This window comes from Coturnix japonica, chromosome 20 (genome assembly GCF_054131305.1).
Source record: "Coturnix japonica strain WE chromosome 20, WE-NBRP24, whole genome shotgun sequence".
In the NCBI taxonomy this organism is placed as follows: Eukaryota; Metazoa; Chordata; class Aves; order Galliformes; family Phasianidae; genus Coturnix; species Coturnix japonica.
In genome coordinates this window covers 12,190,032-12,200,762 of record NC_140682.1, presented here as the reverse complement: position 1 = coordinate 12,200,762, position 10,731 = coordinate 12,190,032, and the positions used below count along the sequence as shown (strand labels likewise).

Here is a 10,731-nt window from a genome sequence, read left to right as displayed (position 1 = left end):
GGTGGGCAATGCCCCCCCAGTTGATCCCAATGGTGGGTAATGGACCCCCAATTGATCCCAGTGGTGGCCAATGGACCCCCAATTGATCCCAATGGATCCCAATGGATCCCCAAGGTCTCAGCTGGAGCCCAGATCCTGGCTTCGTTCTTAATCCCAACTCCTCGTGCAGCTTCAGCCCTGGAACCCCCGGCCTTCCAGTCTGCTTCAGTGGTAGATCCTGAATCTTCAGTCAGTTCCAGTGATAGATCCCAAATCCTGGCTCAGTTTTGGCACCGGATCTCAGATTTCCATTTGGTTTTGGCTCTGGATCACAAGGATTTGGTCAATTTCAGCACCAGGTTCCAGATCCTCAATCTGTTTTGGTGGTAGATCCCCAATCCTCGGTGGCTTTCAGCTCCAGATCCCAGATCCTTGGTCAATTTCACCTCCAGATCCCAGATCCTTGGTCAATTTCAGCTCCAGATCCAGGATCCTTGTTCAATTTCAGCTTCAGATCCCAGATTCTTGGTGGCTTTCAGCTCTAGATCCAGGATCCTTGATGACTTTCAGCTCCAGATCCCGGATCCCCGCTGTGTTTTGGCAGCGTTTCCTCACCCCTCTCTCCCTTTTGATCCCAGATTCCAACTATTTCAGCTCCAGATCCCGGATCCTTGTTCAATTCCAGCTCTAGATCCCAGATCCTTGATGACTTTCAGCCCCAGATCCCAGATCCTTGGTCAGTTTCAAACCCAGATCCCAGATCCTTAGTCAATTTCAGCTCCAGATCCCGGATCCTTGTTCAATTTCAGCTCCAGGTTCCGGATCTTTGGTGACTTTCAGCCCCAGATCCCGGATCCTCGATGGGTTCCAGCTCCGGTTCCCGCAGCCTCCAGCCCCTCGTTGGTATCACTGAGCAACGAGGCTCAGAGCATCACCTGCCTTGTGTTGCTGCTCGGGTTCCTCTTATTGACATCGGCTGCTTTTCACCCTTCCCAGCCGTGTTGCTGTGCATCACCGGGTGTCCCGTACCGGCTGCTCAGTGCCGGCTCTTCACCGCTTGTCCCGCCCCGGGAGGGTGTCACAGCGACCGGAGGGACCGGTTGAACCGGGGTAGAGTTTGGAGCCGGTCGGGCGGGCGCCACGTTGGGAAATAACGGGGAGCCCCCGCCCCGGCCCTGGGGATGCGGTGGGGAATTGGGGACATGGGGTGGGGGGGGATATGGGAGTAGTGTGAGGGTATGGGGAGACGTGGAGGGATACGGGGAGATGTGGGGACGTGTGATATAAAGGGACAGAGGGGGCAAAGGGGGGACACGGCGACAGCATGGAGGACTTTGGGGACGTGATGGTGTGGGGGGGACACTGGGGGGGATATGGGTGCGGGGACACGGACAGGGGATTGAGGGGCAGCGGTGGGGTGGATGGAAGCACACGGAGTGATGGGGGGGGGCTCAAAGGGGAGATATAGGGGCACAGATGGAGCGGGGCTAAGGGGATCTGACGGGATATATGGCTGCACGGGCTGCACCGAACCGGGGCGGTGTCACCCTGGGGGATGACGGAGGGGGGGGACGGGGACGCGGGGGAACCGGCCCGGCCAGCCCTGAGTCACCGCGCCGCACCCCGGGGACAGGGACGAGCCACCCCCAGCGCCGGCTGTCACCCCCAGACCCCACGGCAGAGTCATATATACACACATACACACATACACACATACACACATACACACATACACACATACACACATACACACACACACACATACACACATACACACATACACACATACACACACACACACACACACACATACACACATACACACATACACACACACACACAGCTGGGGGGTCGCTGAGGGGATACAGGGGGTCTGAGAGGGGCTATAAGGGGGCTATAAAGGGGATATGGGGGGTTTATAGGGACAAACGGGGGCTGGGGGGTCGCTGAGGGGCTACAGGGGGGGGGTCTGTGAGGGGCTATAAGGGGGTTCCGATAGTATATGGGGGCTTTATAGGGACAAACGGGGGCTGGGAGGTCGCTGAGGGGACACAGGGGGTCTATGAGGGGCTATAAAGGGGATATGGGGGCTCTATAGGGACAAACGGGGGCTGGGAGGTCGCTGAGGGGCTACAGGGGGGTGTCTGTGAGGGGCTATAAGAAGGTTCCGATAGTATATGGGGACTTTATAGGAACAAACAGGGGCTGGGAGGTCGCTGAGGGGCTACAGGGGGTCTGTGAGGGGCTATAAGGGGGCTGTAAGGGGCTATGGGGTCTCTATAGGAGCCTACATAGGGAGCTGTATAGGTTCCATAGGAGCTCTGCGGGCTCTATGGCGCTGCAGAGACTCTATGAGGGACACGGGGAATGCACGGTGGGGCTGAAGGGGGCTCTGTAGGGACTATAGGGCGGATATAGGGAGGCTGCGAAGGGCTGTACCGGCCCTATAGGAGCCATAGGGCACCGAGGGGGCGGGGCTATGAAGAGGGCGGGGTAATCACTTCCGGTGCGGCCCGCAGCGCCATGTTGGAGCCTTGGGGGCGGCTGTTGGCGGCCCTCAGCCCACAAGCCTCTTCCGCTCCCCCGGAGCTTCGTGCCGCTCCCTGCACCGTTCCCCCCCCTCCGCCCCACGCCACCAGGTCAGGCCTCTCCGGTTTCCACTCCCCCCTTCCAGCCATTATCCCCAATGGGTCCGTCCCATAACCCGCTCCCCCAGAGGGAACGCGTGCTCTGCGGAAATGGGTCCCCCTGGAAAACGCGATCCGCTTCACTAGCGTTCCGCCCTCGCTTTGGTTCCTACGGCTTACGGAACTGGAGGAGGGCGACCCCGGGGAGGGGGGGGGGGGGGTGTCCTCAGAGGGGTGGGGACGTGTCAGCTGTGTCTCCACGGAGGGCTGTGTCCCCCCCCCCCTACAGGTGGAGCTGCTGCTGCTGCAGCTCGAGCCCCCCGTGAAGCATGCGGGGGTCCCGGGGGGTCCCGGCGGTATACGAGGCTCTACTGGAGCTGCTGACTCTGCCCCACAACCCTCCGGGTCACCCCCGGGCTCTGCTCCTTCTGGCCACCGTCACCGTCCTATTGGCCACCAGCACGGGGGGGTCCGTGGGGGTCGTTGCCCCCTTTGTGACCCTCCTGCTGCAGGAAGCCGAGGGGGTGAAGCAGGGGGGGGGCCCCGGCGGCAGCAGCTGAGTGTCTGCGGGAGCTGCTGAGGGGCCGGGGGACCCCCCCAGGATGTTGCCTTGTGGGGCTCGGAGGGCCCTGCTGGGTCGCTTGGCTGTAGCCTCTGCCATTCAGCCCCTGGTGCTGCTGCTGGTGGAAGGTGAGAAGCTTTGGGGGGGGGGTGGGATGAATCTTATGGGGGGGGGGGGGGGCTCTGCATTGGTAATGGGGAGGGTCTGGAGGCTGAATTTGAGTGATGGGATCCCAGTGTTGGTAATGGAAAGGATCCATAGGAATCCCATTATGGGGGGGAGGGTGGAGGGCATCCTTTAGTGGGATTAGAGATGAATCGTAGGGGGAATCTATGCGGGGGGGGGTGTGGGGGGGTCTGCATTGGTAATGGGGAGGGTCTGGGGGCTGAATTTGGGTGATGGGACTCCAGGGATCCTCACGTTGGTAATGGAAAGGATCCATGGTGTGACAACCCGTCTTTGTTTTCTGTCTCAAAACTCGCTTCCTGAGGTGTTTTCTAGTGATAAGACTCTCACTGATTTATGGAGGAGGCAAGTGGTGGGTGCTACCGTGTGACAATCAGCATCACCCTGTAGGCATCTGATAGCACCTTCCTTCAGACCTGTTTGCTTCCAGAAGAGAGTGCTCAGGAATGTTTACGGGCGGAAGATCTGGCCTGGGACTAAATAGCTCCAGTTTGGTATGGGAAAATTGGGGAATGCTGCCATCGTGTCCTATGAAAAACAGGATGCAGATGGGCATCCCTGCTCCCTCTTATCTGCTGGCAAGGCCTGGAAGACTGGAACAAAGAAGTTTCTGCTGAGATCCCAAAGCCAGAATTTTCTACTCCAAGGAGAGCTGACTCGACTACTTTGGATTTGAGCTGTCACTCAAAAGAGAGAGCTGACTCGACCACTTTGGACTTATAAATAAGTTGGTGCTACCATTGGAAATTAGTCGACCTCATCATCATGATCACTGTCATCATCAGTGAAACAACAATGCCTGACGACCCACCACTAATGAACATCAATGACTGAACTACAAACCTCGCTGGATCCGTGGTGGCAACTATCTCCCTCTTGCTTCCCACAAAGACTCCTTGCTTATATTTCCTACCTTTCCTATCGCCTACCTTCCCTTCCCCAACTCCCTAAAAACGGCTAGGACTTTAATAAACTGGCTGGACCAACATTTGAACCGTTGCTTCTTAATCTCACGCCGGGTATACAGATATCAAAGAACCTTGCCTCCCTCCTACAAATTGGAGTGAGACATTTGATTGGCGTAGTCAGCAGGATGCCTGCCATGAGAGTGTTGTCCTTCCAGAACTAGTCTGAAACTTTTCTGTGTGCACCTCCTGGAGTTGCAAGTGTTGGAAATATCCTCAATAATTTTTGGTCAGGACGGTATCTCTGATAAAAGCAGTTTTTATTCGCGATTGCAATGGCGGGCGCCCTGATGGCAGAAGCGCCCCTATGAACATGATGTTACAGTTTTGATACCTTTTCTCCCATATGTTTTCCCCTCCCCTCTCCCCTTTGGTTGGGTATTACAGGTTACAATTTTACCCGAGGTTTGCATTTGTTAATTACATTCTGAAATGTGTTAGTTCACTTGCTATCTTGTCAGTCGCCGTCCTGCTGTTTCTGTTTCCAAGATGTCTCGGTACTCTTATCGTATTGATATGTTGATTCCCTTCAAAGCTTCTTCTATTCTGTCCCAGACGCCTTTGTTAAACAAAGAGCCGGGGGGGTGGTGGTTCCAGACCTTCCCGATATCTCTTCAGGCACATCCTTATGTATGTCACGACTTGTATTTTTGTACAACAAAACATTAATACATACATTGTTGCTAGTTTATACAGGCATATTGTTAATTATTTTAACTTCTCCTCTTTGGATCCTTTATTACTCAGGACTTATTTGTCCGGCACCAAAAACCAGTAGTTCTATTTCAGACAGCTGGACAGACAGGAGCTGCAGTCTTTGTACCTGTGACTTCTACCTAATAACTACAAATTGCTTCACTTATATAATGAGACATTGAAATAAAATATTTTTATCTTATTCTAAATGCATAAACAACATTTGATTCCCACAAAGCTGCGCCAGGGGAGATTCAGGCTGGACATCAGGAAATATTACTTTTCGGAAAGGCTGGTGAGGCACTGGAATGCACTGCCCAGGGAGGTGGTGGAGTCACTGACCATGGGAGTGCTCAAGAAACGTTTGGATGTGGTGCTGAGGGACATGATTTAGCTGGGAAGTATTGGTAAGGGTTGGACTGGATGATCTCCTGGGTGTTTTCCAACCTTGATAACTCTGTGATTCTGTGAAATGTTGATGAGTGGTCATTGCATCTCAGCTGTGGGTCTGGGCTCAGCCCGTGCAGCAGCACCTCGGGGCTGGGGCCGAGCCCGGTGCCGGGGCTGTGCTGCCTGCAGGAGGCTGCGGGGCTGTGGGGCTGGGGCAGCCGCTGTGGGTGCAGCACATGGGCATGGGGGAGGGCCGGCAGCAGGGAGGGCGATGGGTCCGAGCCCAAATCGTGTTGGTCACAGCACAGGGGCTGCAGGGGATGGCAGATGTGATCCTGCGGGGTTAGGAAAGAGCACAGCAGAGCAGTCAGTGAGGAGCACAAGGCAGTGAAGCAGGAGCCGTTGATTGCCTGCACTGATGATGTTCTGCAGCCACCTCCATTGAGATGTGCGTCCTGAGTGCGGATGGAAAGTGAAGGGAAAGGAGGAGCGGGGGATGGAGGGGCAGGAAGCGCTTGGTGCCGGCGGGAGCAGTTCCGGGCCATGGCGGCATGGCGGCACCGGGAAGGTGATCGGAGCTGAAGGAAGGTGTGTAACATGTCCTTGCTCTGGCTGTCAGTGAGCGGGACGAGTCGGGGCTGCAGTTCTGTGCTGGTGTTTGTTGCTGGGACCGGCTGCCTGAGCAGAATGGGGGCAGCGAGAGGGAGGTTGGACAAGCGGCAGCATCAGGAGCACGGCCCGGTTCTGCTGTGCTGATGGTGCTGTACGGCTGTGGGTCCCCACTGAGGGTCGGTGAGACAGCGTGGCCCCATGTGTGGACGTGGGATGTAATGAGAGTGAGTGGATGCAAATGGAGTCGGAGGTGTTACAAGGAGAGGCTCTGGATTGGAACAGGGAGAGCAGAGCTGGTGTGTCCCAGCAGGCAGGCGTAGTCAGGTGCCCTTTGGAGCCTGCTGTTGTTGGCGCTGAGCTCAGGAGCCCCATCAGATCAGCGTGGTGCTGCGTGCTGCGTATGGCAGCGCCAAGAGATTCCCTTGTGGGAGAAGGGGGAGGATGAAGGAGGCCGAGGGCCCTTTGCTCAGGGCCAGCTCCTCTGTGGCCTCTTGCTGACCGGAGAGAAGGGCTGCCCGCTGGGCACAGGCAGTGCCTTCTGGCTCCCGTGCCGTGCCCTGTCCTCCAGCCCCCTCCTCATGCCATGTGGAACGCCAGTGCCAGCAGTGCCAGCAGTGCGGCCGCCATGTTAGAACCCTGGCCACAGCCGTTACCTTGGTCACCGTTGCCCAACGCAACGCACTCGCCTCTTAGATCTCCGGCCGATAACAGCCATGTACGGGCCAAAGAGAGCGAGGCTGGAGGAAACCCACCATTTAGCTGGGGAGATGGTTCCGGGGACCGCGGGGTCGAAGAGGAGGAGGAGGGGGCCCATTGCCAGCACCATCAGGCAGCAGACAGGCAAGGGAGCCCATTGCCATCGCGCCTGGGCCAGGTGCGTGACCACCTCCGTGGAGCCCATGGAGGTGGATCCACCTCCAGATGAACCCATGGAGGTGGATCCACCTGAGGATGAGCCCATGGAGGTGGATCCACCGGAGGACGAGCCCATGGAGGTGGATCCGCCCGATGCACAGCTGGCCTGGCACCACACCACCGTGCCAGGCCCTGCAGCAGTACCACCTCAGCTGCAGCATCGCTGGTCCAGGCGCTGGGCTCCGTACCGTCTGCGCGGCCCCCGCCCCCAGCATTAGCCGGGTGGCTTCCTTTAACATCAGCTCCTCCTTTGAGACCTTGCGGGCCCCCGGTTCCATCTGAACCCTGTTTCTATTGTTGTTTTTATTGTTGTTTTTATTGTTAGATTTAGTTCGTTAGGATTAGGTGTTAGGATTAGGTTCTTGTTCATGTTTTTTAATTAGGAGTAGGTTACTGTTCATGTTTTATTGTTAGGTGTAGGTTTCTGTTCCTGTTTTAGAGTTAGGCGTAGGTTAGTGTTCGTACTTAGAGTTAGGTGGGTTCCTACCAGCAGCTGGCAGCAAAGAGCGCTCACTCGGTAAGCACACGTCTGCTTTCTCACCCAATGCCATGAGTGCTGCTCCATGAGTGCAGAGGTCTGTGACATCTCCGAGGGATGGGATTTGCATCTTGTGACTTTTCTGTTGCAGATTGTCGAGGAGCAGAGCGTGAGTGGCTGTGAAATGCAATTGGGAAATGCTTCATGGAAACAGTCCGGAGCTGTGTCTGGAGCTTCCTGCGTGGCCATTGTAAGGTAGGTGTGCCTTACTGTAAGCGTGCTCTGAAGCAGTGTCGGTTAAGCACAGCACACTCCTCTGTCTTCAACAGATCAGCTTTCTGCACTCTTTATTTCCGTGGCTGGCGTTGTAGAGCACAGCAGCAGCAAGACAGGAAACACGTCCATAACCAGGTACGTGAACATGGGAACCTTTAATTCTGTGAATAATACTGGTATTAATAGTAATGAGGCAGTGGTCACGCATGTGTGATGGAGCTCAGGGATAGGTTTATTCTTGTCTGTTAAGCTCTTCCCTTGTTTGACGTCCACCCGTCCTCTCTTGCTTCTCTTCCCCCCACCTGCAAGTGCAGCAGTACTGAAGGCTGAGGGCTCTTTTCCTAGGCAGGCGGGCAAAGGCAACTGAAATGCAAGTTTGCTGTCCCTCTTTGTTCTCGGGTCAGTAGGCCCTGGATATCTTCCCAGCACCTCTCTAAGTCAGCCTGGAAATGTTTGCTCGCAGGAAGTAACCCCATTGCAGTGCCTGAGACTAATGATGCCTTTTTCCCCCCTTACAGCACGCAGCCTCTGTGAGAGCAGTGGAGCAGCAGCTGTCTGCGCTATGGCTGCTGAACTGCATTTCTCACTACCTGAGATCCCTGAGCCCACGATATTGGAGAACATGCTGCGCTACAGACTCTTGTTTGGAGCCCTTTTCCAGCTCCTGTGTGTGCTGGCCATCATCCTGCCAGCTTCCAAGTCCCCAAAGGCAGTAAGTAGCGCTGTGTGAGATTGATAGGAATGCTCAGGCAGTCGGCTGGGAGGGAACTGTCTGTAGCTGTTGCCTACGGCAGTGTGCCCCGGCACTGCTGAGAGCGCCGCACTTGGTTCTGTCCTTCCTTCCGCACGCCAGCAGCCTTGAGCTGCCAGCTCATCCTATCCTGCAGCTGCTGCTGCGCCCTATGAGCTGCCAGGCAGAGGGTCCACCCTCCCCGCACGGACCACGTTGCTAGAGAGGACTTTAGGCTCTGGTTTGCATGGGATTTTTGGGAACTAGACAGATGTGGAGTTTCTAATGTGCCCTGAGGTCAGGAAGGCGATTTCCAGTGCTGGCCCCCAAAGCTGCTCGGTCAGGTGACTTGAGCTCCCAAAGCAGCTGTCAGCCAGTTGTTAGAAAGTTCCCTGACTGTTTCCCAATTGCTTCTTGCAGGACTCAGAGGGTTTTGAGTCTAAGACGTGGGAGATGGTGAAGAAACCCAAGGCAAGTGCTGCTCAGCTGAGAAGCAAGAAGGAAAGCAAAAAGAAACAATAAGGGCTTGAGCAGGAAGGCACAAAGGACAGCAGAATCACCTGGAATGCTTCCTCAGAGGTGCACCAAAGGACACACACTGCGTGGTCTGGTTTTCAGGCCTGGCCGTGCTTTCCCTTTCATGGACTGCGGAGAGGAACTATGAAAGCTTTGTCTTTAGTAATTACCAGTATCCCAACTATTTGATTTCATATTGAAATGTATTTTTGATGCATTTCCCTCCTGGAAATGGAGCTGCTTGTCCCACGTTTCCGTGTTGGTGTTCCCAACTGGTGGCCTTTCAGCCCATCTGGAACTGCTGGCGATGAACTGTGAGCATCCCTTGTTCTTGGATGTTCACAGGGCTTGGTTTTAATATTAAACTCTTAAACTTCCACAGCAAATAATAACATCCGTGGCAACAAAGAAGATACACCAGTCATGAAAACGAATGCATTTAGACATATAAGCCATACTTTCTCATTGCCTAACCGTACCATTCTGTGCTAGAAATACGATGTTCTGCTGCAGAGTATAATTTGGAGAGACCAAAAGGAGCTAAAACCTGCTCCACTCTGTAATTTGACCATCCGCTGATATTTGTTTCTTATCTCCCTTGCTTTCTAGTTGCTCACTCTTTAGACACACGCAAATCACATTGTCAAGGATTACAAAAACACTGTCAGCCAAAAAAATTATGCTGGCAGAATCTTAATGTTAGAAATGTGTCTAAGTTGGTTGCAAAGAAGAAAGAGAAGACCAACATAGTAACCAAATACTACCTGATACATAAGGCTTCTCTCACACATCCTGAAAGCAGAACCACCAGCCTTAATGAACTCTGCTCTTCAGACAATGACTGAAATGCAAGTATTACCTGTAGCAGCCTGGATCTGGCAATAGTAAAAGAATCTTTTACCTCCAGCTCCTTAGCACCAAAGGACCGCAGATACTGCTGGGGCAGAATTTCATTGAAGCCTTCAAAAGAAGCTTGTGTCTGTTCCTCAGCGCCTCAGGAAAGTCTCCATTCTGCTACCAGCCTGGAAAAGACACAGAAGGATCATTTAAAACGGGCTACGCTAACCCAAGTTCATCTTTGTTAGTTTGTTTTGAAATGAACCGTAAGCTGTGTTAAGAAAAATGGCGGAAAGTTCTGGGGATAGAGCACTGTGTAACTGTATTCTAATTGTATTCCTAACCTTCACCCTGCGCAAACAACTTTAAGTTAAAACCCTATGTTTCCAACCACTCAACTATGGAAAGAATATTAGGATCCAACAGGAGGCAGCATCTACTCACTGTTGATATTAATGAGAGCACAGGAGTCCCTTGCTACCCGGAGGAAGAAAAAAATGCAGAGCTGTGTTCATCTAATATGTTCCATATTTGTTTCTGTTAATCAGGAAACTTTGCTCTGTGGTAGAAACTCCACTCTCCATTAAGAAAAGGGAGAAAAGCAGGCAGGAGACCCAAAGAACCTAAACCCAGGGAGAAGCAGATATTATGCTGAATTCAAGCCTAACCTGTCAGGAGAACTGGAATCAAAAGCAGAGATGAAACTCTGGGGAACGCAACACAGGACACAGAGTGTGACAAAAGAACATTGCTTAAGCTGCAATCTGAGCCCTCCCCGGCTTCCTCAAAACCAGAAGAGAACGATCTTCTGCAGGTACTCCCTCCTCTCTATCCCAATGAGTATTTTGCACAACTGCCAATGCCAATACGTTCCTTCTGCAAATGTCGCCGTTTCTGTGAAACCTTTCCAGATGACTCGTGACTAAAGCAATTTCTACTCCCTCATTCCTCAAACCCTTCCC

General features: G+C 53.7%; 2 protein-coding genes across 6 annotated transcripts in view; both read left to right on the top strand.

Annotated features, from left to right (window-relative positions):
• The first annotated feature begins 580 nt into the window (after positions 1–580).
• LOC146757675 (uncharacterized) overlaps positions 581–10,731 on the top strand; it is a 61,907-nt gene continuing 51,756 nt past the window's right edge. Inside the window, exons 1-4 of one of the 3 annotated variants that reach the window (XM_085520650.1) lie at positions 611–715; positions 789–878; positions 976–1,089; positions 2,896–3,296. In XM_085520650.1, coding sequence (XP_085376776.1) covers positions 685–715; positions 789–878; positions 976–1,089; positions 2,896–2,990 — 330 coding nt within the window. In that variant the 5' untranslated portion in view covers positions 611–684 and the 3' untranslated portion in view covers positions 2,991–3,296. Of the gene's footprint in view, positions 716–788; positions 3,297–10,731 lie in introns of all 3 variants that reach the window. The other 2 variants (XR_014936071.1, XR_014936070.1) reach the window with 2 other exon arrangements.
• LOC146757676 (uncharacterized) lies at positions 5,672–9,107 on the top strand. 3 transcript variants are annotated; one of them, XM_085520645.1, is made up of 5 exons: positions 5,797–5,993; positions 7,562–7,665; positions 7,740–7,821; positions 8,205–8,398; positions 8,837–9,096. In XM_085520645.1, the coding sequence occupies exons 2-5, from the start codon at positions 7,595–7,597 to the stop codon at positions 8,874–8,876; spliced, it is 387 nt and encodes a 128-aa protein (XP_085376771.1). In that variant the 5' UTR covers positions 5,797–5,993; positions 7,562–7,594; the 3' UTR covers positions 8,877–9,096. The 3 variants fall into 3 exon arrangements, 2 of the variants coding, with proteins under 2 accessions (XP_085376771.1, XP_085376770.1); XM_085520644.1 differs by lacking the exon at positions 5,797–5,993 and having other exon boundaries at positions 6,991–7,665; positions 8,837–9,098; XR_014936054.1 differs by lacking the exon at positions 7,740–7,821 and having other exon boundaries at positions 5,672–7,665; positions 8,837–9,107.

Bases quoted from the DNA above. Each gene is read 5' to 3' on its own strand.
- LOC146757676 (XM_085520644.1), top strand. From the start codon at position 7,496: ATGAGTGCAGAGGTCTGTGACATCTCCGAGGGATGGGATTTGCATCTT. The intron at 7,822-8,204 runs GTACGTGAACAT...CCCCCCTTACAG, and splicing joins GGAAACACGTCCATAACCAG to CACGCAGCCTCTGTGAGAGC. The intron at 8,399-8,836 runs GTAAGTAGCGCT...TGCTTCTTGCAG, and splicing joins CTTCCAAGTCCCCAAAGGCA to GACTCAGAGGGTTTTGAGTC.